Here is a 16,834-nt window from a genome sequence, read left to right as displayed (position 1 = left end):
AGATACTCTGATTGGTTCTTTGCTGCCCCCTCAGGCTACAACGAGAACTGCAGCTCATATGAGTTCTTTGATCCGACCACATTGACCTGATTAATAATTAATACATGAGTGAATGAAGACATAAATGTATTAATGGGTTTATTGATTATTAAATGAGTCAACAAAATAATGAATAAATAAATGATTGAATGAAAAACATTTCTTTATTTTTATACATTCATACATCTGTTTTTATTTCATATATTTTTGTGATGCCCTATGCATTCTTATTCTTATTAAATATGTCCTTTTTTAATCAATATTCTTTCATTCTGTTTAAAATCACATTCAATTAATGATTTTCCGGCTTTAAATCTGTTTTATTTTGAAGGTTCGGTGTCTCCAGGTGGGTCTGAGTTTACCTCCGAACTGAGATTCTCTTACATTCTCAATACGTGACTGCTAGGTACTGAGAATGTACCCGTGCTGGATTAGCCACGCACACAGATTGTTGTTTTTTTAAAAAAATGCTTAAAACATCACAACAGTCGACCATCGATTAAAAAAAAAAAAAAAAACGACAAATGATTAAAAAAATAAAAATAAAGAAATAAATAAAATAAAGAAATACATACATATATTATATATTTCAGCACTCGTCAAATAATATTAACTTTGACATTGAATTTTTCAATCTCAGCACGGCGGAAGTAGCAAAACGGAACTAGCAAAAAATTCATTTTCCGGTAGTGCGCATGCCTGTAATCTATCTCAGTACGAGGTAAACTCAGACCGTGACACCTCGTGCTCTTATTGTGAAGGCCGGGGCACCGCCCTCTCCGCCCCGGTTAAGCAGCCCCTCCTTCAGTTTTTCGGTTCGGTTTGGTGTTGGAGAGGTGACCCGGTGACCCGGTGCTGTAACCATGACAACGCTCCTTCTGCTCTGCGCTGTGAGCGTGCTCACGGTGCTCAGCGGCGCCAATCTGCCACCGGAAGTACCACCGGAAGCACCGGAGGAGCTCCGTGAGTGACGGGCTTAGTTAGCTAGCTAGTTAGTCAGTCAGTTAGCTAGCTAGCTAGTTAGTCAGTCAGTCAGTTAGCTAGCTAGCTATTTAGTCAGTCAGTCAGTTAGCTAGCTAGCTATTTAGTCAGTCAGTCAGTTAGCTAGCTAGCTAGTTAGTCAGTCAGTCAGTTAGCTAGCTAGCTAGTTAGTCAGTCAGTTAGCTAGCTAGCTAGTTAGTCAGTCAGTCAGTTAGTTAGTTAGTTAGTTCGTTCTATGGATAGTTATTTAGTTCGTTAGTTAATTTGTTACATAGTTAATAAGCCTTTTCACACCTTGGAAGTGCGCATGCGCGACCTGCAGGGGTCATAGGTCAGAGGGATGTAAACGTAAACAAGCTCGTTCACTCTGTTGATGTTTCCAACCTAACAATGTTTATAATGTTATTTAATAGTCATTATATAATTAATATTACACATATTCAGACTGGGGGAGGGGCCAAAGTTTAGCACTGATGCCGATCTGAGCACTTTTAAAAACTGATGGAAGCTAAAGCAGTCCTCTTACTTCCACACAGGTGACCCCTGATGAATAAAACACAGACTACCTGGGTCTGCAGAGTTCAGGGTTAAATCCAGGTTTAATCTGAGAGTCTGGCTTTGTTAAGCCTGGTTCTAACTAGAACAGTGGTTTCATCAATGAGAAAACACCTTGGTTACCATAGTAACACAGTCCGTGTGTCAAACCTGCTCCTGACCAGGTTTAATCTGCTGAGTCACTCTTAATAAACCACGTCATCATTAATAAAGAAGTCATTTAGTGATGATTTAAAACACTCAATAAATATCTATAAAAGACTTATGTTATACTTTATTTTATAAATACTACTTTAATACGGTATTTTAAAAATAAATTAAACATAATATGATGATAAATGTTTTAATATGATTTTAAATCCATACAAATGATGATATAATCATTATTACATGTTTAATGTGTAGCGTATTATTAATGATATCACAGTGTGTTTAAACCATCAGTAATAATATATAATATATACGTGTGTATCATCACCTCTGTTTACCACACGTATAAATGTGTTTATTTATTGATCAGATATTAATAATGAGAAAGCTGTGGGAGGGGCTTCAGGGACAGGGCGGAGCACTAAGGCTCCCAATGACAAAGATACACTATCACTTTAAGAGATGTTCACAGCTCACCTGTACCTGCAGCATCTACAGTGTTGGATGTGACATCCAACAGCATCCAACAGAACCACTGCTGCTCCTGCTGTTCACTATGGGTTCTATTCTACCATGTGTGTACGTCTAAAAACCACACAGTGGTGCTGTTTCTGTCTGTATGCTATTCTCCTCCTGTTCTTAAGTCAGTCACTGCACGTCTTCATCACAGTTACACACTGTGGGTGGAGCCTCCCTGAAATGTGGGCGTTCCCATTCAAATCTGGCTTTATGCACATTCTCCGGTGTGTTTAAGTCCTTTTCCTCTTATCTTCTTCTAACCCTGGAATAAGTGCAGCGCCCCCATAAGGTGAAACATTATATTACACTAGAAATATGGACGTAGTTACATTTGAAGCCACACAGACTCGTACGTCGTGCAGCAGCAGCTGTGATCACTCAGCTGCTGCTGTGTGATTAATTAAAACTGTGACAGACACAGACTTCTGTCCACGTTGGTCACAGTGATTCAACTATTTTATGTCCAACGTAAAGTCACAGTTTGATCCACTACAGAGTGAAACATGCTGTCATATGCAGACAGGGGTGTTTCTAGACCCCCTGGGGGCCCTAGGCCAGAAGGACTATGGGGTCTCCCAGCCCCAGAATGATGATGAATGAAGTCCAGGATGACGAATCTGTAAATAAATACTTTATTAAATAATTAACATATAAAATAAATAACATAACTATCTAAACTAAATGCAAACTTAACACACAATATATACAGTAAATGCCAGAAAAACAAACACAACTGAAATGTGCAAAATATTAAGTTGATATAAATGTAACCAAGCAAAAAAACAAGGATTTGAAGTATAAAGTTAGAGTACACTAACCATAAACATTATATTGTGTAATTTTCTTTAATGAATCTCTGAGGTGAGTTTCTGAACTTTGTAGAAGTTCATGTTTGTAATTTATTCTTTTCTCATAATTAAACACAGATTATTGTCATTGATAGTTTTTAGCCTCAGCACAGGATCATCTGATATTATTTATTTACCTTCTGTTCTGGTGATGAGGTGGTGATGGGATGTTGTGCTACATGAAGGTACCATCATGTCCTACTCTTCTTCTTCTAGACCCCTCATCATCTGAGGTTGATATTGTTAGAAAGAAAATAGTATAAGAAACAATTGTTTAAGACAAATATGTGTGTTGTCATATGAAATCAGATAGATCATGATATGTTTAAAATTTTAAAATGTATTTTAAAAAGTTAAACTAAATAAGTTCCTACGTTCATGTAGAGAGGTCTGCTGCTGCTGATAATAATAATAATAATAATAATAATAATAATAATATTAATGCTGCTGCTGCTGCTGCTGATGATGTTGATGTTGGTGTTGTTGTCATGGTGATGGTCCAAAAAACTTTAACAAAACACAATGTATTTGGTTTGTTTACATAAAGTAAAGTAAATAAATGTACATGTTTCACAAACACTAAACATATGAGATATGTATGGAATAATGAATGAACATTAATTTACAGTAACAACTTTAATGTTTCATGTTAACATTTTATTTAATGTAACATTTATGCTATAGCAGAACATTTATGGATTTATCAGTTTGATCATTTAACAACAAACACTTTATTCTGGTAGAAAATATCATTAACAGCAAAGGATGAACTTATTGTGTGTCTATGAATGTACAGTATGTACACAGCCATTAGTAACTTATGATGTGTCAGCAAAACTGGAATACTTCTTAACATAAAGCTGTTAAAATTAGTGTAAAGTCAGAATAAATATGTGCTCTAAGTTTATCATAACACAGAAGTTTGTTGTTAATCACACTGTTAAATATGAATAATTAATAAATACATATAAACACACTTTATGAATGTGTTTAGAAGAAAATGGCTGAATTTACTTTACACAGACTTAAATATACAGTGAACTTTTCTGGTGCTGGTGGATGACTGGGAGTTATAGACAAACTATTTAATAATGTAACACATACAGTATCTACACATTCTCACTGACACTATCACCTTTTTATTTTCATCTTCTTCTTGTTTTATTCTTCTTTTCATGATATGTCTGCTTTATTTATCTGTGTTTGATAACATCAGCACGTTGATACAGGGACGGTAGTAGTGGGGCCCATTAGGGGGGTTCCCTACGTATCACTGTAATGTGGGTTTCAGGTTGTGTCACTGATATCTGCGTCTGTTGGGGTCCCTACTAGTAACTAACAGTGACTACTCAGAAAGGACCCCATGTTCTGTCACTGCAGCGTCTCAAAGCAGTTACATTATGATGTCATTGATATTGACTGTCAGTCATCCCTCAGGGGCCCCTTCAGCTCGGGGCCCTAGGCAGTTGCCTGTGTTGCCTACCCTGTTGTAATGTTTCTGTATGTAGATGAGGATGGAACACAAACTGTTCCCACACATATGTTAATGAGGCTCAGGTCACTTTAAAGTATTTATATTTAAAACTGTGTATTATAGAAGTTAATAGTTGTGTTTCACTGTAAACATCCCTCTGTATTAAAGCAGGACGTTCTGTGGACGCGTTATTACATCATATCTACATCATATACAGTAACTCTGTCACACTTTACAGTGATGATGATGATGATGATGATGATGATGAAGGAGAGAGATTTTAACTGTGACTCAGTCACATTACAATAATCAGATCATTGATCTGATCAATAATCTGATCAATAATCTGATCAAATCAACCTGTTACTTTGTTTATCAATGAAGGTGTTTCAAATTAAAAGAACTTTATCACTTTCATGGATTTCAATAACATTTACAAGTGTTGGTAAAACTCCACAGACTGTTTTTGCTCTACTTACACTATGATAAATGAACTAAATCACACATTATTTAACATTTACTACTTTTAAAATGTTCAAACCACAGTTTGTCTTTTTTTTTTTAACGTGTCCGTCATTTATTTTCACTGCTCAGTAACAGATGATGTCACATCCTGTTGGTCTCAGCATTGGTTCCTATTGGCTTCTCATTCATCATAAAAGCTGCAGCACATGCTCCGTCACTCTCTAATCATTAAATCTGTGATCGATCTAGTGGGTCTGATGAGAACGTGTAATTAATCTAAACACTGTCAGCTGATTGGCTGAGCTGAGAAGAGTTTGGTGAAATGGTGAAAGGGGGCGTGGTCAGAGACGGCTTAGCTGTAGCAGGTTTAAACCATAAACCTGGTTCTACTGAGAACACTGATCAAATCCCTCCAGAGGGAGGATTAGGACTCTACCAGGAATGATATCTGAGAACTTCAATAAACCTATGAATAAAATGTATTATTATTATTATTACTAACCTTTGACCTAATGCGGTAGAACTGAACCAGTACGAGAGTGTGAAAAGGCTTATTGATTATCCATTTAAATAGGTATTTAATAATTCATTAATTAGTGGGAGCTTGTGTTACAGTGAACATATTAACACACATACAGCTCAGTGTGAGCTACCAAACACTATATAACATGTTTCTAATGTTATAGATCAACACGTTATATACATGTGTGTGTGTAATGTGTGATTATATATATATGTGTGTGTGTGTGTAATATATATGTGTGTGTGTGTGTGTGTGTGTAATGTGTGATTATATATATATATGTGTGTGTGTGTGATGTGTGTGTAATGTGTGGATTAAATATTATAGTGTGTGTTGTGTAATGTGTTGATTTATATAATTATATATTAGGTGTGTGTGGTGTGTGTGTGTGTGTGTGTGTGTTGTAATGTGTGATTCTATTATATGTGTGTGTGTTGTATGTGTGTGTAATTGTGTGATTTGTAATATATATATGTGTGTGTGTGTGTGTAATGTGTGTTTTTATATATATGTGTGTGTGTGTGTGTGTGTAATGTGTGATTATATATATATGTGTGTGTGTGTGTGTGTGTGTAATGTGTGATTATATATATATGTGTGTGTGTGTAATATATATATATATGTGTGTGTGTGTGTGTGTGTGTGTAATGTGTGATTATATATATATATGTGTGTGTGTGTGTGTGTGTGTGTAATGTGTGATTATATATATATATGTGTGTGTGTGTGTGTGTGTGTAATGTGTAATTATATATATGTGTGTGTGTGTGTGTGTGTGTAATGTGTAATTATATATATGTGTGTGTGTGTGTGTGTGTAATGTGTAATTATATATATGTGTGTGTGTGTGTGTAATGTGTAATTATATATATGTGTGTGTGTGTGTGTAATGTGTAATTATATATGTGTGTGTGTGTGTGTGTAATGTGTGATTATATATATGTGTGTGTGTGTAATGTGTGATTATATATATATGTGTGTGTGTGTAATATATATATATATGTGTGTGTGTGTGTGTGTGTGTGTAATGTGTGATTATATATATATATGTGTGTGTGTGTGTGTGTGTGTAATGTGTGATTATATATATATATGTGTGTGTGTGTGTGTGTGTGTGTAATGTGTAATTATATATATGTGTGTGTGTGTAATGTGTAATTATATATATGTGTGTGTGTAATGTGTAATTATATATATGTGTGTGTGTGTGTGTAATGTGTAATTATATATATGTGTGTGTGTGTGTGTAATGTGTAATTATATATATGTGTGTGTGTGTGTGTGTGTAATGTGTAATTATATATATGTGTGTGTGTGTGTGTGTGTGATTATATATATATATATGTGTGTGTGTGTGTGTGTAATATATATATGTGTGTATTGTGTGATTATATATATATATGTGTGTGTGTGTATTGTGTGATTATATATATATGTGTGTGTGTGTATTGTGTGATTATATATATATATGTGTGTGTGTGTGTGTGTGTGTGTGTGTGTGTAGAGTCCCTGAGGTCTGTGTTGCAGAGCTTTGATGTGGTCTCTATATCCAGCGTTCGTTCTCATTCTGTTCATCGTCGAGACGTTAGAACACAGACTCATCTGGAGAAGATGCTGAGCTTTGACACAACGTACAGGTACACACTGATATTATTATTATTATTATTATTATTAATATTAATAGTAATAATAATGATCAATTACCTGTTCCAGGAGCTTATGTAGGGCCTTATAAAATCCATGTTAGCAGAATCACAGAATCGACCAATGAAAATGGAATTTATAGTTGAACGTGGAAATTGACAGAATGTGGTTAAAACACAGTCCAATAATTATAATTATAATTATTTCTGTTATTAATAAAAGTAATAATAATTATTACTATTATTTAATCATATTAATTATAATTAATGACCTGTTCCAGGAGCTTCAGGCTGTATCTGAGAACCAATGACCATCTGTTCACTGATGACTTCATAGCGTTGGTCAGGGACCAGGATGGAGAGGAGCGACGCCTTCCTGTCAACACACACGCCTTCTTCACTGGACATGTGATCGGTGAGTTACAGGAAGCTGCTGCTTTCAAAATAAAAGCCTTTAACCTTAGGCTCCTTCTCCTCCAGGTGAGGAACATTCCAGAGTTCAGGCTCACATGGACGGAGACGACTTCTCTGCTCACATCATGACCCACCACGAAGAGTTCACCATCGAGGTGTGGGGTGGTGGTGGTGGTGGGGGGGGGGCTCTGAGCATGCTCACTGTGTCTCTATGTTTTTGTGTGTGTCTCAGCCTCTGTGGAGGTTTGTGGCCACGCCCCCTGATGGCCGTTTGCTGGTGTACCGCTCTGAGGACGTGAGGAACATCAGCCGCCTGCAGCAGCCATCTGTGTGTGGTTACGTGACCTCTGACCCCGGTCACAGCCTCCCTGAGGAGGAGGAGGAAGGTCAGTGCACACAGTTCTTTTAGTGTGAAAGGACAGCTCTTATTGTGAAGGTTCCTCAGGGCGGCGGCGCCGTGGCGTGAGGGACCACCTCAGGAACACGTGTCCTCTGCTGCTGGTGGCCGACCATCGCTTCTTCACACACATGGGACGCCAGGAGGAGAGCACCACACTCAACTACCTGGTATAATCCCCACCTATACACTACAAGCCCCGCCCACACACCACTGAGCCCCGCCCTCCTGTGTGCAGATAGAGCTGATCGACCGAGTGGATGACATCTACAGGAACACGTCGTGGGACCAGGAGTTCAGTGGGTACGGCGTTCAGATCCAGCAGGTGAGGCCACTTCCTGTGGGCGGGGCCTGTGTATGATCCCGCCTTGTTAGCTAAAGAGCTGTTAACGCTGTGAGGACAGGGTGATGTCCCTACCCAATCCTTTCATGTGCTGCGTCTACACCTAATCAGACTAGTTTACAGCAGTTTGTTTACTTTTTAAAAAGTTGAAACTCTCATATTTAACAGTAGTTAAAAATGTGTGTTTTTAGTCAATTTTGATTTCTTTAGTTTTTTATTTTATTTTCTGTTTGGATTTTGATTGTTAATGTTGTGCATTGTTTTTTTTTAATTACAATTAAAAACAACACAAAACAGTGACATATTTACATGTGTACTATCACGTCCCAGCAGCTCTTTCTTAAGGACTGGAGAGAAGGAAGTGAAGTCTATGCATGTGTTGAAAGGATCTGAAAGGATTGGGTACTGGCACTCATTAAGTTTTTGACTCCTTAGATCATTATTGAGAAGAGACCCACCCCCGTGGAGCCAGGCCATGCCCACTTCAACATGGAGGGCAGTCCAGTGATTGGCCGAGACGTGTGGGATGTCAGGAAGCTGCTGGAGGTCTGAGTGATGTTGACACACTGAGTGCTTTTATTGTGAAGGTCTGAGTGATGTGTGCAGTGCGTTCACAGCCGGCTCTGTAAACGTGTGTGTTGTAGGGGAACAAAGGATGATTAATATTCAAAAATATTAATTATTAAATTTTAATATGTTCGTTGCCAGAGGTGCCATCTAGAATTGAGTTTTAAGTGTCCTAGATCACTTTATTTTAATTAATTGTTACAGTTCCCTGTTTTTGTGGTGGGTTCTTGACGTCAGAATAGAGGTTTAATAAAGGTTTAAATGTCAATAAAAACACAGCGTTTACAATATGTACATGTTTATTTTACAGGCTATTACCACGATGATAGATTAGGCAGTTTCACAATTATTCACAGTTATTTTGACTCATTGATATCACACAAAATGTACATTTTAACACAGCTGTATGGTATCTAAACATTCTGAGTGTTTTAGATGTTTACGTGAATTTGGGATTTATAGTGATTTCCTAATGCTCTGAGGAGGAAGAAGGAAAATGGAAAGTTAAAGTAATGAAATTAATAAAACTTTACCAAAATGAAAAATATGGACTATGAATCTAGAATTTTCGATTGAGAGAATTTGTTAAGTTAAAAACCACCTTTTTGCCAGAATTGTGTGTGCGTGCAGTTTTACCCTCCTTTGAACAGGCGTGATGATGACAGCTCCTTCTGCGTAACCAGCAGTGTGTGGGGAAAAAGCTTTTCCTGCGTTTTTCCGAAGACGTTTTCCGCTCATTCACTGTACGGGCCCGCGGGATACTGTCGGCCTGGCTGGGGTTCTGGTTCTCCTACACGGCACCACTCCTGGACGTCGATGGGTAGTTTAACTAACATGTTCTCCAATCAAAGATGCTAGAGTTCGTTAAAGCTTACTCATGGGAGGCTATAAAAATTGATTTGCTCCAAAATTAAAAACTGCTTGGTTAATTTAAAAAATGGAGATAAAACTTAAAGTTAGTCATTGTGGGAATGGCTGGTAGACACTTCCTGACTGGAGAGAAGTTCAATCAATATCTCAAAAATTCAGCATCACTAAACTGAATAACATCTAACTGTTAAGTCAGATGCAAAGAGGAGGACTAGAGAGAGGTAAGAGAGAGACGTAAGAGAGAGACGTAAGAGAGAGGTAAGAGGGGGAGCGAGGCCTTTTATAAACATGTCAAGAGGTTATCTGATTGGTCAAAACACATCTGCAGTGTGGGAATGAGTGAAACCTGATTGGTTGGCAGAAAGAAGCGGGAGGCTTAACTTTCCTGTAAAGAAGACAAAATGGTGGGGCTATCCCACATGTGCTTCTTAAACAAAGAGTCATAAAACTAGATAGGGTGTTACCATGTTAGGTCTAAAATGGAGCATGGGTGTGTGCCAATTAATGAACCCTTGAAAAGTGACTTTCAATTGATTATCCCTTAAATGACTGATTTGAATTATTTCTAGCTTTAAGCATAACAAAGGAGGACAAATACACTTTTGATCAATGATCATGGAATATGAAGTTATAAACCCTTGAAATGTGATGCATTAGTGCTTAAATGTGTCAGATGGAGGCACACGATGAGTCTCTTTCCTGTAGACAAATGGTTAAAATCGAGGTCCCATGTCTGAAATTCGTTTAAATCACAGTTCTGCCTTTAAAGCATCAGATGGTGTATAGGTTTTATTTTTATTTCTTCCTTTTTAATCTTCATGTTGAAGAGGATGTCTCTGGTGTAGGGTGTCAGGTTACATCCCTGTTATCTCTGTGGGGTGTCTGTTCTTTGGGGAGGATGGGTGTCAGCAAAAAGTCTGCAGGAAGAATGGCTGGGATTTGAAGAAATGTTCCTTGGTCCATTTTTCCATCGTCTGTTTTTGAGTCATAAAAGTGTAATAAAATTCCAAACGTGCGACAGTGTTTTTACCGCCTTTTGACCATCGACCAGGGTTCCTACAGTGTGTGTGCGGTGTGTTCACAGCCGGCTCTGTAAACGTGTGTGTGCGGTGCGTTCACAGCCGGCTCTGTAAACGTGTGTGTGTGTGCGGTGTGTTCACAGCCGGCTCTGTAAACGTGTGTGTGCGGTGCGTTCACAGCCGGCTCTGTAAACGTGTGTGTGTGTGCGGTGTGTTCACAGCCGGCTCTGTAAACGTGTGTGTGTAAATGGTGAATTGCAGCAGTTCAGCATGGACGTGGTGCAGAAGGCGTCCAACGTGTGTCTGGCTCATCTCTTCACGTACCAGGACTTTGACCAGGGAACGCTGGGGCTGGCTAACGTTGCTCCTCTGAAGTCGGACATACCAGGAGGACTCTGTTCCAAAGGTCAGAGGTCACACAGAGGAGGATGATGATGATGATGATGATGATGATGATGATGATAGGCCTGGGCCGATAACACATTTTGCTGAACGATACATTGTCCCACAAATTAATGCAGATAAACGATATTGTCGTTTTTTTTTTAGACTAAATTAAACACTAATATAATAACATATAATAATGCAAATACAATCAACTTGTATTTCTCATTAGTATTTTTATCATTGTAATTGTAATGTTAAGAAGTATTTTCAACAAATAAAACAAACAATTAAAATAAAATAGACTCAGTCTCTGTTTGCAAAAAATTGCACTTTAATAAATATCACAAACAAAAACAATAAAATAAACTTTGTCTCTGTTAAGAAAAAAAAAACACCTCAAATGTAAAACCACACATGGTTTATCACGTCTCTCTCTCTCTCTCTCTCTCTCTCTCTCTCTCTCTCTCTCTCTCTCTCTCTCTCTAAAAACTCAATTGCACTTATAATAAATAATAAACATTGAGGTACAGAGGTACAGTGGGGAAAAAAGTATTATTCAGCCACCAATTGTACAAGTTCTCCACCTAAAACGATGAGGTCTGTAATTTACATCATAGATAAACCTCAACTATGAGACAACATGAGAAGAAAAATCCAGAAAATCACATTGTAGGATTTTTAATGAATTAATTGGTAAATTATGGTGTAAAATAAGTATTTGGTCAATAACAAAAGTTGATCTCAATACTTTGTAATGTACCCTTTGTTGACAATGACAGAGGTCAAAGGTTTTCCCACACTGTTGCTGGTATGTTGGTCCATTCCTCCATGTAGATCTCCTCTAGAACAGTGATGTTTTGGGGCTGTCGCTAGGCAACACGGACTTTCAACTCCCTCCAAAGATTTTCTATAGGGTTGAGATCTGGAAACTGGCTAGGCCACTCCAGGACCTTAAAATGCTTCTTAAGAAGCCACTCCTTTGTTGCCAGGGCGATGTGTTTGTGATCATTGTTGTGCTGAAAGACCAGCTATGTTTCATCTTCAATGTCCTTGTTGATAGAAGGAGGTTTTCACTCTAAATCTCACGCTACATGTCCCCATTCATTCTTTCCTTTACATGGATCAGTCGTCCTGGTCCCTTTGGAGAGAAACAGCCCCAAAGCATGATGTTACCACCCCCATGCTTTACAGTAGGTATGGTGTTCTTTCTCCTCCAAACACAACTAGTTGAGTTTTTACCAAAAAGTTCTATTTAGGTTTCATCTGACCATATGACCTTCACCCAATCCTCTTCTGGATCATCTAAATGTTCTCTATCAAACTTCAGACGGGCCTGGACATGTAGTGGTTTAATCAGGAGGACACGTCTGGTACTGCAGGATTTGAGTCCCTGGTGGCGTAGTGTGTTACTGATGGTAGTCTTTGTTACTTTGGTCCCAGCTCTCTGCAGGTCATTCACTAGGTCCCCCCGTGTGGTTCTGGGATTTTTGCTCACCTTGTGATCATTTTGACCCCACGGGATGAGATCTTGGAGCCCCAGATGGAGGGAGATTATCAGTGTCTTGTATGTCTTCCATTTTCTAATAATTGCTCCCACAGTTGATTTCTTCACACCAAGCTGTTAATAATAATAATAATGCATCAGTTTTATATAACACTTTATCATAGACACTCAGAGTCACTTTACAGAATTAAGGCATTATTCTTTCACTCCACACTTAGTGGTGGTAAACTATTATTGTAGCCACAGCTGCCCTGGGGCAGACTGATGGAAGCAAGGCTGCCATAGTGAACCATCGGCCCCTCCGACCACCACCAACACTCACTCACACACTACATTCATACTAGGCAATGTAGGTGAAGTGCCTTGCCCAAGGACACAATGACAGATACCACTGGGTGACTGCCACCCCACTGTGGCACCTGGAATTCTCAGTGGTCTCCATCCAACTACTAACCAGGCCCAGACCTGCTTAGCTTCCGAGATCTAACGAGATCAGGCAATGACAGGCTGGTGTGGCCACATGTGTTTACCTATTAGACTCACTCTACCCAGCCTGGTGCAGGTCTACAGTTTAGTTTCTGGTGTCCTTTGACAGCTCTTTGGTCTTGGCCATAGTGGAGTTTGGAGTGTGACTGTTTGAGGTTGTGGACAGGTGTGTTTTATACTGATAACCAGTTCAAACAGGTTCCATTAATACAGGTAACGAGTGGAGGAGGAGCCTCTTAAAGAAGAAGTTACAGGTCTGTGAGAGGCACAAATCTGGCTTGTTTGTAGATGACCAACTACTTATTTTACTGAGGAATTTACCAAATAATTCATTAAAAATCATAAAATGTGATTTTTTTTCTCATTGTGTCTCATAGTTGAGGTTTATCTATGATGTAAATTACAGTTTTCATCTATTTAAGTGGGAGAACTTGTACAATTGGTGGCTGAATAAATACTTTTATGCTACACTGTACGTAGTTGTTCATTCCTTAACAGGTAACATTTCTAATCCAGTTAGAACCTTTGTAAACAACAATGCTAGTGGCCCCGCCCCCTCCTGTTTCATTCTGTTCTGTTTTCATTCAGTCTTAAACCAAACAGAAAGGACCAAATAGTTTGTAGTTTACTCTGTTTATTCTGCTATAGAACAAACATGGAGGTGCTGAGGGTGAACCCTCTTATCATCCAGTCTGTTTGGAGGCTCAAGACGAGGAAAACTAAATACTTAGACTTAGCTTGGTTGCTAGCCTCGCTCGGCATACCCGCTCCTGCTTCTGATCACACCGTTTACGTCTCACACCGCTGGTACGAGACTTCGCTTGTACGAGACTCCGCTGCCTCACAGGTCGCTGGGTGTAGCCGGCGTAGCAATCTGAAGCTACGTAGTAAGTCCAGGGCTGCCTCATCTACCGGACTATAGAAGTTTAATTTACCTAAATCTAAGTTTGCCTGGCGGTGGAATACTATTTAAGAGTAATTACACTGCAGGTTCACTGAGAAATGATTAGAACTGATCTGTTGCTAACATTAGCCTCTGCAGCCGACAGGCGCCGCCAAATACGTATGAATATGGAAATATACCGAGTTCATTTTCATTTACCGTTCGGTTGATTGATTTATTGATTATCAGCCCAGGCCTAGATGATGATGATGACGATGGTGGTGGGGGTGTGTCCACAGCCCACCCCTCCCCCTCCAGTCCTACTGGTCTGATCTACTATAACACTGGACTGACCAGCACTAAGAACTATGGGAAGACCATCCTCACCCAGGTGAGCCTCTGACACACTTCCTGTTCCTGCTTCTGTCCCCGCCCTTTCTGACCTGGTTTCCATGGTAACCACAGGAGGCCTACCTGGTGACCACCCATGAGCTGGGTCATAACTTTGGGGCGGAGCACGACCCAGACAACGTGGCGTACTGCGCCCCCAGAGACGAGCAGGGGGGGAAGTACGTGATGTACCCCATCGCTGTGAGCGGGGACCATGCCAACAACAAGGTGCCCTTCACAATAAAACACCCTTATTAGGAAGTGTAGCTGAGCTCTTATTGTGAAGCCTGTGCCCCCCCCAGCTGTTCTCAGCCTGCAGTCGTCGTTCTGTGGTGAAGCGTCTCCGTTCCAAAGCTTTGTCCTGTTTCAGACACAGGAACATTAACGTGTGTGGGAACTCTCAGGTAGAGGAAGGAGAAGAATGTGATCCTGGTCTGATCCTCAGCTCCTCTGATCCCTGCTGCTCACCTGACTGTAGGCTGAGGCCTGGAGCACAGTGCAGGTACTGACAGACTACTGACAGTATTACTGTGTCAGTAACTGATATGTGTGTTTGTGTGCATGTGTGTAGTGATAGGAACAGTGCGTGCTGCAGGGCGTGTCAGTTTGCGTCTGTAGGGCGTGTCTGTCAGGAACCAATCAACGCCACCTGTAAAGGTCCCTCCTACTGCACAGGTCAGCTGATCCTGCTCGTCCAATCAGAGCCCTGAAGACATGCCCTAACAGGAAGTGCGTGTGTGTGAGACAGGAAACAGCAGTGAGTGTCCTCCTCCTGGGGACGCTGAGGACCACAGACAGTGTTTGGACAGCGGTCAGTGTGTGGGCGGAGCCTGTGTTCCCTTCTGTGAGGCTGTGCTGCACCTGGAGCCCTGTGCCTGCAATGGTAGGAACTACTGACAACTACCTACAGACAACCACTGACAACTACCAACAGACAACCACTTTTAAACAACTACTGTCAACTAGCTATAGACAATTACTGACAAATACTGACATCTGACAACTACCTATAAACAACTACCTATAGACATCTACTGACAACTACCTTCAGACAACTACCTATAAACTACTGACAACTACCTATAGGCAACTACTGATATAAACAACTACCGGCGTCTACCTTTAAACAACTACTGACATCAGACAGTAGTAGTTTACCAGTGTCTCTGAACGCCTCCTCAGACTCAGACTCCTGTAAGGTTTGTTGCCGTGACGACGGCGGCGTGTGTGCTCCCTACGTGGACGATGGGGGAAACTTCCTGTTCCTGAGGAAAGGAAAACCGTGTACGGTGGGATTCTGTGACGGAGCGGTGAGACTCACACATCTGTAGGGGTCGGAGGTCAGGGGTCAGGGTGTGGTGAGAGTGTGTGTGTGTGTGTACCAGGGGAAGTGTATGAAGCAGGTCCAAGACTTCGTGGAGCGTTTGTGGGATTTCATTGACACGTTGGACATCAACACCTTCACTAAGTTCCTGTCTGATAACGTGGTGGGGTCCGTGCTGTTCTTCTCTCTCCTCCTCTGGGTTCCTCTCAGCGTGCTCGTCAGCTGTGTGGTGGGTAGCTTTACCACGCTCTTACTGTGAAAGGAGGCTCTTATTGTGACAGCTTGATTGTGTTTCCAGGATAAGAAACTGGACCAGCGCTACGAAGAGACGACCAAGAGTCTGTTCTTCTCCAGCGTGAGCCACACGCTGCTTTGTTTACTCTTTTCACCTGTTTGTTTACGTCTGTTAACGAGTGTGTTTGTTTACATCTTTGTTTACAAGCGTTTGTTTATAAGTGTGTTTGTTTACGCCTTAGTTAACGAGTGTTTGTTCACCTCTTTCACAAGTGTTTGTTCACCTCTAACGAGTGTCTTTGTTTACGTTGTTTGTTCCCAGAATGCCGAGCTGCTCAGCAGTCTAGACTCTGCGTCCATGCGTATCTTCAAACCTCCGTCCTTACCCCTCGCTTCGACAAATTCGCTCGCACCGCTGCGTTTCTCTTCACCTGGTCCCGCCCCTATGGCCACTATAATGGAGGACTGCTATGGCTCCGCCCACCACGAAGCGTTCAGACACCCTCAGGTAGCGGGGATAACACAGCGCTCTTTTGAGGACCTGACGGAGGACGGCGGGAGGGCGGAGCTGTTCAGACGTAATATGGAAAGTAAAGAGACGCAGTGCTGAGTGCCACGCGGGCCTTGAACGCCTCACAGCTTTGTACATAGAGGCCCTTCAGGCTGATGAAGCTGGGGTCAAATTACCAAATCAGGTGCAGCTAAACGTTCACTGTGTGCCTTTTGTTCCTCTGTGGTGTTTGACAGAAATAAAGTTGTTTGTTAATGAGTTCCCTGAACGCCTCACGCTGTGATGTGTTCAAGGACCAAATCATGAAT

General features: G+C 40.5%; 1 protein-coding gene and 1 pseudogene across 1 annotated transcript; one reads left to right on the top strand and one right to left on the bottom strand.

Moving 5' to 3' along the window:
- Positions 1 to 763: 763 nt before the first annotated feature.
- On the top strand, positions 764 to 16,833 carry LOC114458172 (disintegrin and metalloproteinase domain-containing protein 17-like). The gene is made up of 18 exons (XM_028440467.1): positions 764 to 1,002; positions 7,059 to 7,191; positions 7,479 to 7,612; positions 7,678 to 7,766; positions 7,844 to 7,997; positions 8,057 to 8,178; positions 8,247 to 8,333; positions 8,787 to 8,897; positions 11,069 to 11,213; positions 14,367 to 14,458; positions 14,533 to 14,685; positions 14,760 to 14,959; positions 15,029 to 15,132; positions 15,206 to 15,340; positions 15,640 to 15,767; positions 15,843 to 16,010; positions 16,080 to 16,136; positions 16,338 to 16,833. Exons 1-18 carry the CDS (start codon positions 903 to 905, stop codon positions 16,623 to 16,625), a joined length of 2,400 nt encoding a protein of 799 aa, XP_028296268.1. The 5' UTR covers positions 764 to 902; the 3' UTR covers positions 16,626 to 16,833.
- Positions 13,106 to 13,222, bottom strand: LOC114458333 (uncharacterized; annotated as a pseudogene).
- Position 16,834: the final 1 nt, after the last annotated feature.

The sequence above is a fragment of the Gouania willdenowi genome, assembly GCF_900634775.1.
Source record: "Gouania willdenowi chromosome 24 unlocalized genomic scaffold, fGouWil2.1 scaffold_320_arrow_ctg1, whole genome shotgun sequence".
In the NCBI taxonomy this organism is placed as follows: domain Eukaryota; kingdom Metazoa; phylum Chordata; class Actinopteri; order Blenniiformes; family Gobiesocidae; genus Gouania; species Gouania willdenowi.
This window is presented reverse-complemented; position numbering and strand designations above follow the sequence as displayed.

Excerpts from the sequence above, each read along its gene's own strand:
- LOC114458172 (XM_028440467.1), top strand. The coding sequence starts at position 903 with ATGACAACGCTCCTTCTGCTCTGCGCTGTGAGCGTGCTCACGGTGCTC. Across the intron at positions 16,011-16,079 it reads GCGTGCTCGTCAGCTGTGTG|GATAAGAAACTGGACCAGCG; the intron begins GTGGGTAGCTTT and ends TTGTGTTTCCAG. Across the intron at positions 16,137-16,337 it reads AGAGTCTGTTCTTCTCCAGC|AATGCCGAGCTGCTCAGCAG; the intron begins GTGAGCCACACG and ends GTTTGTTCCCAG.